This window comes from Eurytemora carolleeae, unplaced genomic scaffold, assembly GCF_000591075.1.
Source record: "Eurytemora carolleeae unplaced genomic scaffold, Eaff_2.0 scaffold33, whole genome shotgun sequence".
NCBI classification, from domain to species: Eukaryota; Metazoa; Arthropoda; class Copepoda; order Calanoida; family Temoridae; genus Eurytemora; species Eurytemora carolleeae.
Genome location: NW_019396220.1, coordinates 274299 through 292874, shown reverse-complemented (window position 1 = coordinate 292874; position 18576 = coordinate 274299). Strand labels below are relative to the sequence as shown.

The 18576-nt window shown below is 36.1% G+C and overlaps 2 protein-coding genes across 5 annotated transcripts; one reads left to right on the top strand and one right to left on the bottom strand.

Moving 5' to 3' along the window:
* Positions 1-186: 186 nt before the first annotated feature.
* LOC111698506 (selenocysteine-specific elongation factor) lies at positions 187-4286 on the bottom strand. The gene is made up of 5 exons (XM_023468860.1): positions 4013-4286; positions 3643-3681; positions 2896-3264; positions 2214-2388; positions 187-1292 (listed from the first exon to the last, which is right to left on the bottom strand). The coding sequence occupies exons 1-5, from the start codon at positions 4088-4090 to the stop codon at positions 346-348; spliced, it is 1608 nt and encodes a 535-aa protein (XP_023324628.1). The 5' UTR covers positions 4091-4286; the 3' UTR covers positions 187-345.
* Positions 4287-4630: 344 nt separating this feature from the next.
* On the top strand, positions 4631-17242 carry LOC111698505 (E3 ubiquitin-protein ligase Ubr3). Of its 4 annotated transcripts, none has more exons than XR_002764546.1 (16): positions 4631-4688; positions 4886-5225; positions 5691-5779; positions 6556-6699; positions 7722-8335; positions 8822-9434; positions 9678-9767; positions 9958-10209; positions 10625-10711; positions 11334-11629; positions 11706-11988; positions 12291-14879; positions 15014-15131; positions 15300-15459; positions 15792-16125; positions 16394-17242. XR_002764546.1 is itself a non-coding variant. In XM_023468859.1 (15 exons), the coding sequence occupies exons 2-15, from the start codon at positions 4970-4972 to the stop codon at positions 15907-15909; spliced, it is 5709 nt and encodes a 1902-aa protein (XP_023324627.1). In that variant the 5' UTR covers positions 4631-4688; positions 4886-4969; the 3' UTR covers positions 15910-17242. The 4 variants fall into 4 exon arrangements, 1 of the variants encoding a protein (XP_023324627.1); XR_002764545.1 differs by having other exon boundaries at positions 15792-16166; XR_002764544.1 differs by having other exon boundaries at positions 15792-16166; positions 16375-17242.
* The last annotated feature ends 1334 nt before the right edge of the window (positions 17243-18576 follow it).

Sequence of the window (18576 nt, the reverse complement as noted above, 5' to 3'; positions counted from 1 at the left end):
TCGGATTCCGGATCCGGAAGCTCAGCAAATGGAACAGGAATGTCTTCGATCGTCAACCTAAGATTTTTTACAATGATCAGTACATAAATAGAAATACGATTAATTTTTACTCACTTTTCTTTTCTCCAGTCGTCGGTAACAATATCTAGGAGTCTTCCTTCTACTTGAACCTGGCTGTCCATTTAGTCTGAAATTAGGAAAATAAAAAAAAAACACAATAACAATAAAAATACATAAATAGCACGGTTCCATGAAAATGAACAATATAAACCAAATCAGGTTTCCAAGTTCTCAAGAGAAATTTATCATAATCACAGCACATGACCCACAAATCAATTAATCCCTTTAAGACTGAATCATTCGCTTTTTTTCGTCGAAAATATAGCGTTTAAAGTTTAGTGTTAGTATCACAGGTTCAGAGGCAATCACAGGTTCGCCTTTCTTTTTCTTTCCTCCTATTTTAGTCATGGTTTCAGGGTTCAGCCCACTCATAATTCTCACTTTAAGTTTTCCGCTCTGACCGAAAGTTCCTTCGATGGTTCCTGTCTCTCCGGAGCTGAGTTGAACTTTCAATCCTGTAAACAGTTCCACGTTTGTTTCCTTCCGTACGAGATCTTTAACGATTACTTCGTATTCATTAGAAGCTCGTTCAACTATACCCTCTCTAGACTTCTCCTTGTAAATCTTTAAATTCTTTAACTCAGACTTTAAGTAGTCCTTACTTGTGGCCAACCAGACAACAGTTCCATGGAAAGCTAAACGGCAGAGGTTTGAATTAATATCTGAGTCTAGTTTAGAGCCAATTAGAATAGAGTTAGGAACAACAGGAACAGGTCGCTCAAACTCAACTAGCAGAAATCTACTCAGGGATCCGTCCTCCTTAGAAAATACTTCCTCGAACCTGTGCTCCTCGGAAAAATCGAATATTCCTTCGGATTTTTTAGAAAATATCGTCACTTTAGCCATTACAGTTTCATGTCCCAGGCTGATGTGAAATTTAGCTCCTGATTTCACCTCACCCTTGAAGTAAGGGATCCCATTAAGATCTATTATAACTGCCGAGGATATAGGAGTAGAACCCGGAGTACAGATCAGTCCTCGTTCAAGTAATGACGGATCAAACTGAGTAACACAAACTCCAGCTCTATCTCCGTGTGTAACTAGGTCCACTCCTTTCCGGAACATCTGGATAGATTTCACCTTCTTGGTTACACCGAGGGAGGGGATTTCTATTGTATCTCCAACCTTGATAGTTCCCTGGAGAACTGTTCCCGTCATTACGGTTCCTTGTCCTGAAATCATAAAATAAATAAAATATAGCCCCTGATGGGTTTACATGCACAATGATAAGTTTTTTACTCAACCGGCTGTGAGGAATGGACTGCTGAAGAAGATTCCCCTCAATAGGGCTTTACAGGGCTTACAACTCCTCATTTTGCATAACGGGTGAAGTTATGAGTGTCCTTATTATTCCCCTTACTGGGAAACAGTATAAAATGAAGGAACACAGGGAGCAATCCCCTATACCCTTCTTCCTACAAATCTCCTAATCTCTCTCCTCTACCTTTTCCACGACTCGGATGTTAAAAGGACTATTTGGAAAGGTCTTAAAAAGCAAAAACAAACGAGATAAACAAGAAAATAAAGAACAGGAAAATTAGAAGAGATGTTTTCAGCTTTACACAATCCTTTTTTTTATTGATAGTTAATAAAGACAAAAACAGGATGGGAGACGTCCCACCCCCCTCCCTTCAAAAAATCTTCCTGAAGTTAAATGATCTAAAAAAAATGTGTAAAGCCAACCCTAGCAAACATGAGCAAGCAATAAATTCAGAGCTGACATTAAATACTACAAATTGCCTGGTCAGCCTTTCAAGAAAAGAAAACCAGACAGTTAACTCAAAATGAATGCAGGGCTCAGAAAAAACAAGATCTTTTAAAAAATAGTCCTTCTTGTAAAAATGCTAATTTACAAGAACATCCCTTTTTTTAAAATTAGACATTATATGATTGAAAGATGTATGAAAGATGAACAAGAAGAAAGAGAAGAATTAATATAGAGATATCAAAATATTTTCATCTGATATCATATAAATATTTAAAACTATCATTTAATTAAAAATAAATAATAAAGTTAAAACAAATAAATAAAATTCTCTTTCGTTTAGTAGGCCTCTGATTTAGCAGCTAATGAATTTTTTAAAGGATCTAACCTTTGATTGAGAAGCAGTGGTCTACTGAGAAGAGAGCAGGACCTCCTAATATCTTCTCCGGAATGTAAGATTGAGCTCGGATTGTATTTATCAGGGTCTCTAGTCCCTCGGGTTCAGAACTTGACTCTGGGCCTCCAGGTTTAGCAGATACAGATATAATTTCCGCATCTATAAACTAGAAGAAAAAAAATAAAGCTGTGAATGATTGTCGTAAAAAAATCTATTCAAATAAGAATAGTTTTTTTATTCAATCTATATAATAAATCTATTCGCTGAAGTGCCCGGCGTTGCCCGTGGAATTTTAGAAACATTTTTTTAAATTTTGAAATTTTGAAAAAAATCGATTTAAGAGGGGAAAAAATTTAGAATTTTTGTCTGCCTTTGTTTCCCCAAGGGTACCCACGGGTTTTCTTAAAAAATCAGCAATAGCTAACAAAGATACAAATATATTTATATATATAAGCGAAGAGCTTTATTAGATAGATATACGAGTAGATTTGTATGTATATATGTTAGCTATAGCTGGCCTAACAGCTGGACCGAATGGGCTGAAATTTTTGAGGGCACCCATGGCTACCCTAGGTTTAACAAAGGCCTAAAAAAAATCACATTTTTTAAATCATTTTTTATTCCACGGGCAAAGCCGGGCACTTCAGCTATTATATAATAAAGGAAAACAAACCTTAGTTGACTGTAGAGTTAGTCTCAACTTTTTCTTCATTTTATCGATCATCAGCTGTCGTTTTTCAACAGGAAGCATATCCGTCTTATTCAAAACAATCAGCATGCGATCTGAGGTGATCTGTCCAATAACAAGACACTCCGCGGTCTGGGTCTGCATCCCCTTGGTGACGTCAATGACAAGCATCATCATATTGATGATCTGTGCTCCACCAATAATAGTTTTGATGAGGGAGGCATGTCCAGGACAGTCCACTAATGTGATCTGAAGTTTATTGTATCCCTTGGCTTCAATATGTTTGGGGGGATCCAGACAGAAGGAACTAAACCCTAGATCTAGGGTTATTCCCCGCTCTCGGGATTCAGGATTCTAAAACAAAAAACATGGATTTCAGAGTAAATTATGCTATAATTTTAGAATTACTGAATCACTAAAAAAAGTTCCTAACGGCCATGAGTCGATTGGGTCCTAAGTTTTTGTGGTAACCCAGGGAAAGTTTAGTGCTGATCTCAAAAAGACAACTGTACCAAGAAATAGGGTCGATTCTAAATTTGTTGATTGAACTCCGTCAATTTTAACAGAAAAATCCGTGAAACTTTTAGTTTTCTGAAGTACGAAGAAATTATGGCTACTTAAACAAAAATAACAAATAAGTATTATTCTATTCTAAATCTAAAACGGATTAAAATTTGAGATTTTAAAACCCTAATTTGAAAAAACAACAGAGTTGTTTGTAGTATAAAATACCTTATCAAAAGCTGCAGTTGAAGCAATAGTAGACAGAGCCTAAATTAAAACGATACTTTTAATATGATAATTTTTCATCGACATTAATAAAAAATGGGGGTCTGTCCTAGAGAACGATTTATGGACACCCCCCTTTAGTATGTCCTAGCCGCAGCACTCGGCCCCCTAGCCTGTCCAAGCCGCAGCGCTTGGCCCAGAAATTGTCCTAACCTAACCCTGTAATAATAAAAAAGAAATAATAATATTTTTGCTGAAAAATAAGTGGTCATTTTGGGAGAGGGAGGGGGTCCAAAAGTCGTATACTAGGACGGACCCGCTGAGGCCACATGAAATTACCAAAAATGGCAAATTAACGAAAACTAATTAAAACCTTTGAGATGCTTGTTTTTCCAGAATCCACATGGCCCAGTACTCCGATATTGAAGTTCAGCACGTCTTTGAAACTCATTTTAAACTCCTAGATTATGTATTTGTAACATCTAGATATACTGGAAACCATGAAATTGAAATTGATCTACGAAGTCCTAGAAACTGCTTTGTAGGTTGATTGGTTGATTAACGTTTATTTCTGTATGCAAGGCGAGCATCTTGAGCATCTTAAATATGAAATACTAAAATCATCTGTTTTTCATAAATGGTAAACACCTCACATCGTCTAGGCACTGATTTTCTGAAACATTTCAACCTATCATGGCAGCTTTGAGAAAATTCGCAGCTTAGCTTCATATATAATATATTTTATATAGAGTATATTTATATCAAAGCGTGAAAACGACTGATTCAAACCTGTTAATTTACAGTTCGAATGATCAAAGACAAGCTATATTTTCTTTATAGTTTAGAAAAATAAGAAAACGATAAACTGCGAACTGATAACAACAGCTTTAAGCTGTTGCCTGGAATAATAATGTCGTCCTTGTACAGGGCCTCAGACCCGTCTAAAGATAGAGCCGAGAAGGCAGGTTAATTTAATATAATGCCGCGCTACTTTCAGAACACTTGTGAAGGTAAAGCTTGAGTTCGAGGTCATTTACGTCCAAGGGCAGGTTGGTCGAATATTCAATAGTTAACGCGTTGTTTCATCATCAACATGTGATAAAATTAGTTTATTAAATCATACAGATTCCTTTAGTTCATATGAATTCTCATTTTTTTCTCAATACGTCTCTTGTTCGCGTAAACTTTCTTTTCACAAAGAGAGAGGAAATCTCGATGCATTTGATAAACAATTACTTTTTTTTAGATCAAACGCGAGTTAAAGATGGAGTCTAAGAGTTGTTTTAAACAGGACGATTAAAATTCATAAGAAGAAAAAATAGTGATCAAAATGACTAACGCGGAAACGTTGATCCGTAAAGGGAAGTCAGGGGCTGCAGCGTTTGTCCAGGCTGAGTGCATGGCAAACAAGGCAGCAGGAACTAGTTCAGGACTTCCTTCGGCGGTAACTCAACCTCCGGCCCATCTCCAGGCACTGCTAGACTACCTACTCCATCCTTCTAACGCTATAGGAGATAGTGAGACGATAGATTGGTGTAGATGGTTGGTTGGGGGAGGCCAGAAACCTGAGGATTTCTCTACAAAAGGTAATATCGCATAGTTCTGTTCTACGCAATTATAACTGTCTATACTTTTTAAAAGAAATTTTGAAAGTTTTTAGTAACTGGTATCAAGTTAAAGCTGGTAATTTCCTAATATACGAGTTTTGGACACCCCCCTTCCCTCTCCTATCAATTTTGTACATGGATCTTATATGTAAGACATGGATATAGTTGACCATGTGGCCACAGCGCCCGGCCCCCTAGCCTGTCCTAGCCGCAGCGCTCGGCCCAGAAAGTGGCACAGCATAACCTAAACCCGAATATAAAAGTGGTCATGTACAAAATTGAAATGAAGCGGGAGGGGGTCCAAAAATCGTATACTAGGACGGACTCCTGAAGCTCTCTGACGTCTGTAAAATTTTAGCAACAACAAAGTAAGGTATTTGAACATGTGGTACGTTTAGAGAATTTTATCTTGCTTACTCTATATTAATTCAATCTTGTTTTTAGTGCAAGAATATAACAACACTAATATGTGCGGGTTAGTGTGGACTGCTAACTTTGTTGCTTATAGATGCAGTACATGTAGAATATCACAGGTCAGTACGCAAACATACAAACTTGTGTAGTACTTTTCTTGAATGCAGTGTATGTATCTAGTATATCTAGTATATCCAACTTTAAGTATGAATGTAGTGTATGTAAATAGCATATCTAACTAATAACATTAATGTAGTGTATGTATCAAGTATATCTAACTATAAACATGAATGCAGTGTATGTATCTAGTATATCTAACTATAAACATAAATGTAGTGTATGTATCAAGTATATCTAACTATAAACATTAATGTAGTGTATGTATCAAGTATATCTAACTATAAACACGAATGTAGTGTATATATCATGTATATCTAACTATAAACATGAATGTAGTGTATGTATCTTGTATATCTAACTATAAATATGAATTTAGTGTATGTATCAAGTATATCTAACTATAAACATAAATGTAGTGTATGTATCAAGTATATCTAACTATAAACATGAATGTAGTGTATGTATCTAGTATATCTAACTATAAACATAAATGTAGTGTATGTGTCAAGTATATCTAACTATAAACATGAATGTAGTGTATGTATCTAGTATATCTAAATATAAAATTAATGTAGTGTATGTGTCAAGTATATCTAACTATAAACATTAATGTAGTGTATGTATCAAGTATATCTAACTATAAACATAAATGTAGTGTATGTATCTAGTATATCTAACTATAAACATGAATTTAGTGTATGTCTCAAGTATATCTAACTATAAACATGAATGTAGTGTATGTATCTAGTATATCTAACTATAAACATGAATGTAGTGTATGTCTCTGTGCCGGGATTGTTTCCACAGTGGGAATCATATAGCTGAGGGGCATGACTACAACATGTTCAAGTCCCAGGCTGGAGGAGCTTGTGATTGCGGTGATGCATCTGTGATGAGAACATCAGGGTTCTGCTCAAAGGTAAAGAAAGGGACTGTTCTTGTCATTTCAAGTGACTTCATTCAAATAAGGCCATGTCCGACTCACAGTGGTACACTTTTAAACGTTATCTGATTAATAATGTTTAAAGATATCGACGTTTATCTGGCATGAAAGGTTGTAGCAAGAACTTCGCAAGTTACTTTTACAGAGAAACCATATTTTAAGATAACTAATTTTAAAAAAAGAAAATGAAATTCTCAACTTTTTTTGATCAGACAAAGTCTTTTTAGGGCACCGTTGTGCATCGGACATTCTATACATAAATTTTGGAATTTAAAATTACGTTTTTTATCGCTTTTTCCAGTGGTCCACACTCTACAGATATAGTTTCAAACTCATTCTTTCCCCTAAGACATGGGCTAAAGGAAAAACTATAAAATGTGTCTTATTTTTTTCAGTTATTTTTAGGTTTGACACTTTTTGTTCCTTTTTTGCTCCACAAATTGTTTCCTTTTCTAACCAAATCAAAAGTTGTCGGGAATATTTATCCTTGAAATTAGTGTAAAACAGAATTGTTCTCAAATTTCAATTATAATCATAATACAAACCGTCACAATGCACATAAAAGAAGTATTAATGGCGGCATACTTAAAATAAACATATGCTTGAAATACAATTATTTGTAGAGTACTAATTAATTTTTATTGGGGACTGTGCAGGAGTCGGTTGAGTGTTTATATGTCCATGCACATGCACGCGCACATGCACATGCACAATGCTTTAGAAATACTGAGTCCCCACGGCATCAATTTCAATTAGATACAAAAATGCCTTTTTAATGTGAGATTATTGTTCAAAGAATATCGTAATTTAAAATGTACCGTGGAGAGGGGTTTAAGCTATCACAAAATTTAACCAGTCCAAAAAATGTTACTGATAAAGTTTGATCGCCTCATTATAAAAGCTGATAGTCACCAATAATAATACCTTTAGATTTGGTCTTTTGGACAGTTTAACCCAAGCAACACTGACAATCACGTGAATGATAAATATAATTTCAGCATGGTCGTTGTTCTGATAAACATGTTGCTGGTCCTCCTGATGAATTGCTATGTGTAGCGGAGAATATGCTTCCTAAGCTTATTCTCCGACTGGTTCAACATCTTCGGGAGAAAAGTGTCAACTTAACGGAGAACCCGAACTCTCGGCAAAATATATCGCTTGAGGACGCTGACGGGTTTCTTACTCTTCTTCATGATTTCTGTGAGATGGGTTCAGCAATGAGACACGTGATTATCGGCTGTCTTGTTAATAGCAAAATTTACACGAGTTTAACTCAAAACATATTAAAAGACGACTCCGAGTACGCAAACTATATGCGTAAATCCTCGGATAAATATAACGCGGCAGTTTCTGGATTGCCTAGTCCTGATCCATCCAAGAAGTTCTGTGAGTGTCCTGCGCTTAACTCCAGTCTTGTTCATACAACCTTCCTGGAGGAGTTACTCTTCTGGACCGTCAGATACGAGTTTCCCCAGAAACTCGTATGCTTGCTCCTAAACATGCTTCCTGACCAGAAATATAAGGAGTTGTTTACCAGGGCCTTCGTCTTGCATTACTCCAGGATGTCCACCATGTTGGACAAATCCGGGATATCTGAGACCTTGTCCAACAGGTTTGTAAAAACGAATCTAAACTTACATAACCTTAATAACCACGTTTTAAAATATTTTTTCTCTACAATATAATTTAGTTTATTGACATAAATGACGGTTACAATTAATTTATTATTTTACCATACTTATTTCTCAATTATGATGTCTGTTTTGAAAAGAAGGCCAACTGTTTTAAATTTAACATCGTAAATTCCAATGTAGAACTAAGGTGGAAGGTTGCCTTTAACTTTATAAGTAACATATTAGGAATGCTAAAAACTAGTTCAATCAAAATAAGAACTAATCATAAACAATTGTAAGAATTTCCTAGGCAGAGTGAATTTACTGTTGTTTATTTACTAAAAACTGAATTCTGAGCAGTTCTTACTTCACTGGTTGAAATAAACAAACATCCCCCCCTCCCCCACCTAAATTATAAACATTGGTAAATTCCCTCAATAGAGATGAATTTACTTATTTTTGTTATACCCATTTTTAATATTTAGAGTTATCCACGTCTCAGTCCAGCTGTTCAGCAACGAGGCTCTCACTCTACAGATGACAGAGGATCTTCATCTTGTTCACATCATCGTGTTCTCCATCAAGAACATGATGTCCACCGTGTTAACCCTGAACACCCTCGGGGACGTTCAGCAAAACTATCACGAGATTGTTGACTGTGGGGAGCATGTTATGAAGGATCACTGCTACTGGCCGTTAGTATCTGACCTCAACAATGTTCTCTCTCACCCCTCCATCGCCTACAAGTTTATGGAGGATGAGAAACAGCTCGCGATGTGGTTTGATTTCCTGCCCATGTTCCAGGGGATGAATGTAAACAATCGTGAGATGAAAGCCCATATTGAGTTTGAACCGAATACTTACTACGCGGCATTTTCTGCTGAGTTAGAAGCTGCCTCCTCCCCCATGTGGTCCCTTGTCTCCCACCTAAAGGACGCGTCCAGCAGGCATCTTACAACCAACGTGATTAAACACTGTCTTGGTGCAATCAAAAACTGGTTTGATGCAATCTACTTCCTTCGTCCTGATCAGTTAGACCGTCTCAAGATGTCATTTCATCTTCCTCTCCATCGATACTTTGCAGTTTTTCTTAGACAGGTTTAAACATTATTCATGATTCAGTTCTAGTACTCGGATAGGGATATTTTTGTTGATTTATTATTAAATGCTGCAAGGAAATTGAAAGGGTAGTATAGAAAACTAGAAACGGGCTTGTCAAATTTCTGAAAATATTCAAATCAAAAAAGAAGAGAGGAAAAAATTTATAACGACCATTGTTATTTTTTCTTAGTTAAAAACTTTTTTTAGAAAGATTAATTGATAAGATGTTTGAATATTTAGGCTGTTAAGTATCAAGGATTCTCTCTTGATGATCTGCTCCCTGACAAGGAAACCCTTCATCTAATGATGATGCATCCCCTGGGAGTACAGGTATAGAAAACCCTGTTTGCCATCAATCAATCAATCAAATTCAATAAACAAAACAACATTTTGGTTGAATTCAGCGAGAGAAAGAAAACAATAGATCAAGATGTTTGACTATTATTATCAACAAATCTGACCAGAACATTTGAGATTTGATATTTATTGGTTTAAGTATTTATTGAAATTTTTTATTTAGGTTGCGTTCTACGAGATCATGAACCATTTGTGGGTTAGAAACGGACTACAGATTCGAGGACAAGCTATGACGTACATACAATGTCACTTTTCCAACTCCATGGCAGACCCAGATATATTCCTTCTCCAGATCTGTTCTACCCGCCTTGATCCCTCTGTGTTCCTGAAAACTATCCTGGAACGGTTTCATGTTCGGCCCTGGCTCTCATTGGCTGCGGAGAAGGAACCCGAACCTCTCAATCTTGCAGAACAGGTTTGTCGGGAATACTGATTAATTTAAACCATACAAAGAACGTCTATAAATTTAATCAATGCATGTGAGAAAAGTACAGAAATGGGAGAGGGTTTGTTAACATTTTACTCACGCATACAATTCATGAATAAGTTTAAAAGGTAAATAATAACAAAAATAGTAAATATGAATTTGCTATTGTTTGTTTCCCCGCAAACAAGTTTAAGCTGTTATAATACGTCACAGTAGATAACAAAAATAGTAAATATGAATTTGCTATTGTTTGTTTCCCCGCAAACAAGTTTAAGCTGTTATAATACGTCACAGTAGAACGCAAACAACTCCTATCCCCACTTCTACTTACATACACATACTAAATACATACAAAGTAAAACATGAACATTTATTATTGATACTAATTGTAATTATAAACTAGGAGCAGGAGGGTCCTATGATGGAGTCAGCTCTGATATTCCTAGTTTCTCTTCTCACACTCAGAACCAACCTAGGACTCTCAGAGCAGGTTGGGCAAAATATCATAATAATAAGTTTCGTTTTTATTTGGCATGCAATTTAACAATGGGGGGAGGTAACAATAAAATATACTTTATAAAATATAGTCTATAATTAATTCAAACCTTGCCTAAAGAGGAAATGATTTAAATTGTCACGATCTGTTTTTAATTTTGCATCAAGTCAAGAAATAATTCAGATGCGTTGGTTTTATTTACACAATTCTGCTCAATATTATTTTATTATTTCAATAAAGTACAATATAATTGAAATATTCAGTGTTTGTTACACCATATTCTATTTTTTTTCAATTTAAATTCAACCCCTCGAATAAAGTGAAACTCTATCATTCATAACATTGAAATATATTCACCGAAACTGTATAAAGAAACTGATTACTCTTCTCATTTTTTTTAATCCTTATATCTTTCCATTCTGCTTTATCAAATGATCAAAGGTTAAAAAATGAAAAGTTTACAGGTTCCAAAGTTAAAGGCATAAGAGTTTGGTAAATAAGTTCCATTGCTCAAATTATAATTGTGCAGGGTTAAATACTACCAACTTGTCTTATTTTAAGGGCATTAGGAAGAAGATGAAAATGAACTAATGAACTTTAACTAAATCTGTTTTAGGATTTGACAAGGTTAGAATTGGCGACTTTACTATTTATGGACGATAGGACACATTCGTCTTTATCAGAACAAATGCCGGAGAAAAACGGGAACGGAGTTCCGGACGATTTCGAGTCGTTTCTCTCCGAAGTCGGAAGCTTTCGAGAACCACAGTTTGAACCTGGCGGTGTGATGCAGCAGGGTTTATATGTACCTAAACCTGAGATCTGGGAGACTATGTATGATCCTATATATGTTCTACTCAGAGCAGTACACAGGAGAGAGTTCCAGAACTCTCTGGACAGATTCATAGCTTAGTAAGATTTTTCTTAGTTCCGTAAAAATTAAATTTTAAGAGACTAAAGAATTTACTAATGTATTTTATTATTTCAGCTCACAGAAGAACGGAAAGGTTAATTCCGACTCCGGAGAGAAGAATGGAACCCTGTGGCCTCCCTGGAGACTACCAACTGCCTGTGATCCTAGCTTTACCGATCCACGGACTATTTTACACTCAAGGTTTGCTCATGGACTAATCTTCAACCTGCTGTACAAGGGAGTTTATGGAGTTGGTTCTTCTGGTGAGAAGAAGGAGTGTAGTGAACAGATACTATCTTTAACCGTGTTCCTATTGGAGCTCGCCCTTTCCTTCCCTCAGACTGATTATTCGGGCAAGGTAAATATTTCACTTTCTCTTACATATTTACTTAACTCCAAACATCTATATTCCAAGTAATTCAAGTTTTTAAATCTCTACAGATAATAAAAGGTTCTGTGCGTTCGATAAAATAATCTTGAAGCCTTCTTTAACTCAGGCTAGCGGCCTTCGTTAAAGAATACATCAATATTATTTTAAGATTATCATAATATATCCCTGATACATATCAATGATATGATTGAGGAAAGTACCTAATAGTATTAATATATAAATATAAAAATCAGGTAACTAAAAACATCCATTGTTAATTTTATTCTCAGGAATTGGCAGTTTCTACCCCCTGGTTGATAGTTCACGAACCTCTAGATCTAGATTATGAGTCCTGGTTTCCAACTAACTGGTTGTCTGCCAACCTACGACATACTGTGACCGCCCTGTTCACCAACCATGTCTCCGACCCCAACACCAGTATGGAGGTGGATCAGGTGTCGGATACAGGTTCAAACTCGGACAGTGAAACCACACCGTACTTTGTTGAAACTCCAACTAGCGACGTTCATGACAGTTCATCTCCACCCAGGTTACAAAGTAGTCAACACTCAGCTATAACAATGTCTCCTAGTAGTAGTAATGCTCTTCTACCCTTCCCGTCAGGAACCATGGAACACATAACTAGTGTCGTCTTACAGTCATCAAGAGCTAAAAACGATGGAACTGTCGATCTTTCAAGAGCTCTCCTTGAGCTCCCTATGGATGAGGATGAAGAGGTTGGTGCACTAGGACTCATACCCAGACCAGATCCGGCCTTTCACAGCCAACAACAACTATCAAGCAATGCTCATAGATCGGTGGTCAATATTAATGAAAGCATCATTAGTTTACTTGTTAAACTTCATTCTAAATTGTCTGGGAAACCGGACTCCTACACACCTAAACCAGAGCGTGGTAAAGTTCCCAGCCTTGCTCATACGCTTACTCCGGAGTACGCAGAATCTAGAATCGGTGACGCATGTTTTTTTGTTGAGAAAGTGTTAGATAAAATTTGTGATCTAGATTCAGCATGTGAACATTTTGTGAAACATATACGGGCTCAACTCTGGCCGGTTCAGCACGCCAAAGATTCAATGGAAGATCTGGAACAAGAAAGAGACGAGATTGAGGCTAGGAAGCGACGAGCCAAGGAGCGTCAAGCCAAGATGATGGAGGATTTTGCTGAACGTCAGAAACGGTTTATGCGGAAGAATGAAGAGACCGAGGACATCACTGATAAAGATTCTGATCATGAAACCTCGACAGTTTGCAATGAATACGATTGTGTGCATTGTCACCAGACTCAGGCTAGTACTCTAGATAAACCTATTGGCCTCGTTGTTCTCATGCAAGCTACGTCAGTTTTAGGACACAAGCACAATAATAACGAGCATCTCAGCCTACCCGTTCGGGAGGAAGATCGTTCGAAGCTAGCGGTAGATGATAGTTTATCAACTGAATATGAATCCAGACTTGAAGAGTTGATGAGACATTTTGACCCTACGTCTTACCTTCTCTCCGTGAACTCTGGTTGGCAGGGCGGAGTATCCGTCCAGTCCTGTGGACATCATGTACACCTTGACTGTCAGCAAAGCTACATGGAAAGCTTGAAGAATACTGCAAACTCCCAGGCATCATTAGTTCTAATGGTGGAGAAGGGTGAGTATATGTGTCCCATGTGCAGGCAGCTAGCCAACGGAGTTCTTCCTATCCCACCAGACAAGGAGTTTCTAAAAGCTAAATCACAATGTCCTGTCTCGATAGGTCGTGAGCTCACGGATATTTTAAAGATGCCAACTAAACCTATGATAAATCAATCTAATATGTACAGTATGATGAATCAGATCATGGAGAGTCTGACTAAAGCAACTTATCCTCAGTATCATCATCTGGATTCTGTTCATGCTATTGTTATGTTTGTCTCTAGTATTGCAAGAACCAACCTGGAGCTGGATCTAGTTTCCAGAGGAGGAACACTGCTCACAGCAAAAACCATTCTAAACTCTCCACTCCCCTCCTCCTTCAGACCTAGGACGTGTTTCTTGCCTCTCCTTCAAGTTTTAGCAATTCATATGAAAATCAGGTTTCCTAAATCAATGGTCACGGATTGGTGCCAAATCACAGGACTCTGGCAGAATGAGGAGGAGCGTAGTCTCATGGTGCGCAAGAATGAGGTTCCAATCTTGTTAAAGGATCCTTCAACCCTACTTCTTCATTTCACACTGATCCTCCCTCTTCAGATGGATAAAATGTTCTTCGTCTCTATTGTCCGTCAACTCTACAATCTGTGTTGGATGCAGGCTTGTCTCAAGGTTGCCTGTAGGCTTCCTCCAGAACTTAGAGCACAACTCCGGGATGAATGGAACAGGAAAGTGAGTCAAAATGAGACACCGTCCTATGTGAAGGTTGACACGGTTCTCCTGGGTATAGGTTTAGTTTGCTCTGTTTTAGAATTGTCTCGAATATTTGATGACAATGTCGATGATCCCCGACACAGTACAGCTACAAGGTTGAGTGCAGATGTATCACTCCAGGGTTATGTACAAGCAGAGTGTCTGAACTACATGAGAATTGCGTCTCTACTTCGTCATTATCTATACAACGACACGATCCCGGATATCTGGGAGGAGGACTGGGAGTTTACACGGTTAGCACAGCACCTAGGAATGGCAGATATAGATATCAGTGGACGTGTATCCTCGGGGCCATGTCTGGGTTGGTTAACTGCTCCAGCTAACCTGTGCTACACCTGGTGTAGAGAGATTGGAGAGTTTGCCCAACTCTCGTATCTTTCTGCTCGGAGACTCATCCTTGTTAACAGCTCTTGGAAGCAACCACAACTACTAAGGCTTCCTAAAAACTACGATTCAATTTTCCAGGTACGATTATTTTAGTATTTCGTTTTCCATAATTATTCTGTATTATCTCTAAGCATTTGTTCCACGATAATGATGGTGATTTTGTTCTATCCTAGCTTTGAGCTCTACGTTTATATTAATACTGTATATTTTAGTTCTACTATAAGCGCGTGTGTCCGAACTGTATGAAGGTTCCTAAGGATCCTTCTATCTGTCTACTCTGCGGAGCTATGGTCTGTCTCAAGGAAAGCTGTTGTAAATTCTTAGCTTCAGGTTAGGCCAGAGCTTTGGTTGGGCTCATTACTCATTCGATTCTTATCTGTTATAATTAGCTTTGCATTTAATTCAAATTGGTTAAATATCTTTTTCGTTTAATTCAATTATAATCCTTAGTTTTTCATTTAAATTTATCATTGATAACTATTAAAAATTTATATTTAGGTAATTTTGAAGCCGTGAGACATAGTGTTGAATGTGGGGCGGGGACAGCACCCTACCTGGCGGTCAATTCAGCAACTATTGTTGTTATCCGTGGGAAGCGAGCTTGTATTTGGGGATCTATATATCTAGATTCATACGGAGAGGAGGACAGAGAACTCAAGTAAGTTTTCAACAAACAATGATTGTAAATTCTGAAGAAACTCATTCCTTGCCTTTCCAATTTTAACTACATCTTTGCAACCTGATGGTGTACAAGCTTTTGAGTTTTTAAAACGTTGGTTATTTTTTCTATCTGCTTGTTAGAAATATCAAATATCTGCCATATCAGGTTGTAAACCTATGAGGAGTAGAAAAGTACCCAGCACTAATTAATATTTTTTTTAAAATTAACCTTAATTTGCAAGCTCTTCCTTAAGTGCTTCATGCAATTTGTTTCCTTCGAAAGTTCAAATACAGTAAAAAAATGGTTAAATATTGTATTCGATATTTCAGGAGAGGAAAGCCTCTATTCCTTAGCGTGGAACGATATCATTTCCTAGAATCCCAATGGTTAACTCATAGGTTCGATCATACCAACCGGAAGTGGATCTGGCACAGAGAGAATCTGTAAATAGGAATCAGGATTAAGTGATGTCAACATTTAGTGATAAAAATAGATTTCCCTTCTTGGGAGATCAATCTGTAAAGGTTAGGGAATAGTTTCTCGTTGGAGAAGATTTAAAATATTTTTAGTCTTTTAACATTTTCCTCAATACTTTGGTAACTCACAGTTCCATATGAGTGATGAAATAATTAGGACATTTTTTAAATACGTACATTGTACTTGGTACACTGCACACAGAAAATCTGAGCCTGAAATTTTTAAGAGTATCGTTGAATGAAACTCGAGTTTCCTTTTTGGGGTCTTAACATTTGTGTAGATTTTGATTTAAGAGATTCGAAAAAATGGAGAATATGACGAAACTAAATAAAGTATTATTTCATAACACAAATATTTATTATCACAAAACTGCCTAACCCCATTCGTGAAACCTGGGGTTTAAAACTGGTTTTCATAACGATACCCTGTTTTAAGTTTTGGGCTCTGTACTCAGTAAACAGTACATCGAACTACTGAACTAATGACCCAGGCAGATATAACCACTTTTCTTGTTTCACTTAGTTACTTTTAAACACATTGTCAGAATATTAATTCTTGAAGAATTTACAATAGTTACGGGGGAGGGGGGCACTTGTTATTCATTCATTTATTCATTCGTACAGATACAGATAAATACGAGTCTGTGCAGTTTTACTTGAATAAAATAAAGTTTATGTTTCGTTATCAATCAAAATTTACATATTTTGTTCTTGATATTTTATGCTTAACTTTGTTATGTTGCTTTTAAATATGTTTTTTCTTCACAATGTAATAATGAATCTTTCTTTGTATGTAAAATCACTTAAGTTTCATGTAATATTTATAGGAGTCACTTTTCATGCTTTATCATCTATTCTTATAATTTGGTTTTGAATTTATAAAAATTTTGGTTTATTTTGCTTATTTCGCTTTTTTTAAATTCTGATGAATGAAATCTCTAGTGAACAAGGAGAGCAGGGAGATGAGTCTTGAAACCCAGTTTCTAAGATATCCGTCGATACAACATTACTCTGGATTCTTTTATGTCATTTTATATTTAACAAGAAATCACACTGCTTTAAACCAAAAACCTCACAAATTTTTTGTATAAATATCACCGTACAGAAAATAAACTTAACTATAGTGACATTTTTTATACACGACAGGTTTCCAGAACCGCTCCCTGTACTGCTGATTTATCATAACAAATTTGTGTAGATTGACTGATTTTATTTCCCTTATGTGTTACCCTGTTATATTGATCGCCCAGGGCATTCTATGCTATGCATTAATTATTTAAATAAAGTAGATAATCTATATAATATTTTCTTCTTTTAATTGCGAGGATACAGAGCAACTTTAGGACTTTAATCCATACATTCAAAGTTAAGTAAGGAAAGGGCATATTTATTGATTGGCAATGTAAATGGACACAACATCAGTCAGATTTCTTATTTAAAAATAAAGGAAGTGAGTCTTTGTCACAGATTAAAATTTTCTAATTCCTGTATCTCTGGAACTTGATGGTGTAAACCGTTGATATTTCAAACTTAAATTATCTAATCAAACAGAATTCATAGTTTGAAATATTTAAGGTCTACAATTTTGGGTTGTGAAGATATATGAATCAGAAAATCAGAGTTTGTGACAAAGACTCAATTCCTTTACTAAAAAAGTCAGATGTTGACCGAACCTTTCACTGCCATTAAAACTCGTCAGAGAACAAGACGTGAGAGGACTAAAAAAAAAATTTTAACTATTTTAAAAATATAAGGGTAAGCGTATAACATCTTATCTTTACCGATTTTCAATTTGTTAAATAAAATTTCCAATTTTTCTTTTAAGACGAGAAGATCGAAAGGTGCGATTCTTTTGAAATACCATGTTGTTATTTCCTGAAACGGGATAAATGGTTATTAATTATTACCCCTCAAGTTCGGAAGAAGAATGCAGTATTTAGTTTTGAATTTTGTTAATGTATCTTTTTTTTCGTCTGATACTTCTATTTTTTGTAAAACTATTTCGAATATATTCAAAAATCTCTCAGTGAACTTAGGAAATCAAAATTTATTGAGAAACACAAAAACTCGAACTTTCAAATCCCTATATCCATAGACTGTAGATCGTAGGCCTTCTGTGTTACGGATTATGATTTCTCTGTTGGTACATTAAATAACCTAATGTGTACATCAACTGGTTGAAAATCTATAGGGATTTGATAATCAGAGTTTGTTGCAAATACTCAACTCCCTTATGCTACTGTGATAACGAGAAAACACTGGAATAAAATTACGACATTATAGCAATACTTCAGTATATTTGATGTAGTTACAAAGCAAATAGATTTACTAGACACTTATTAAATCCCAGGTTGAGAGAAATGGGTCTGTTTACACCGCACAATGCCTGTGTCTCATGCTCATTTGTTTTTTAAAGTTATGACTTGATTATAAAAGTCGTCTTCAGATTTCAGAGTTTTCTGGTTATCTCTGTATGAATATATTTTAATTAAATAATTAGAAAACCATAGTTAAGTAATTATTTATTTTCGTTTTCTAGAGCTAGAAAGGATAAAGTCATTTTAATTTTCCATGGAGGAAAAAAATGTCATTAAAATTGAACAAGACTGAAAAGGTGCCAGAAATAGACCAATTCTTT

Bases quoted from the DNA above. Each gene is read 5' to 3' on its own strand.
- LOC111698505 (XM_023468859.1), top strand. From the start codon at position 4,970: ATGACTAACGCGGAAACGTTGATCCGTAAAGGGAAGTCAGGGGCTGCA. The intron at 9,768-9,957 runs GTATAGAAAACC...TTTTTTATTTAG, and splicing joins TGCATCCCCTGGGAGTACAG to GTTGCGTTCTACGAGATCAT. The intron at 11,630-11,705 runs GTAAGATTTTTC...TTATTATTTCAG, and splicing joins CTGGACAGATTCATAGCTTA to CTCACAGAAGAACGGAAAGG.
- LOC111698506 (XM_023468860.1), bottom strand. From the start codon at position 4,090: ATGAGTTTCAAAGACGTGCTGAACTTCAATATCGGAGTACTGGGCCAT. The intron at 3,682-4,012 runs GTTTTAATTAGT...GTTTTAATTTAG, and splicing joins GAAAAACAAGCATCTCAAAG to GCTCTGTCTACTATTGCTTC. The intron at 2,389-2,895 runs GTTTGTTTTCCT...TTTTTCTTCTAG, and splicing joins TAACTCTACAGTCAACTAAG to TTTATAGATGCGGAAATTAT.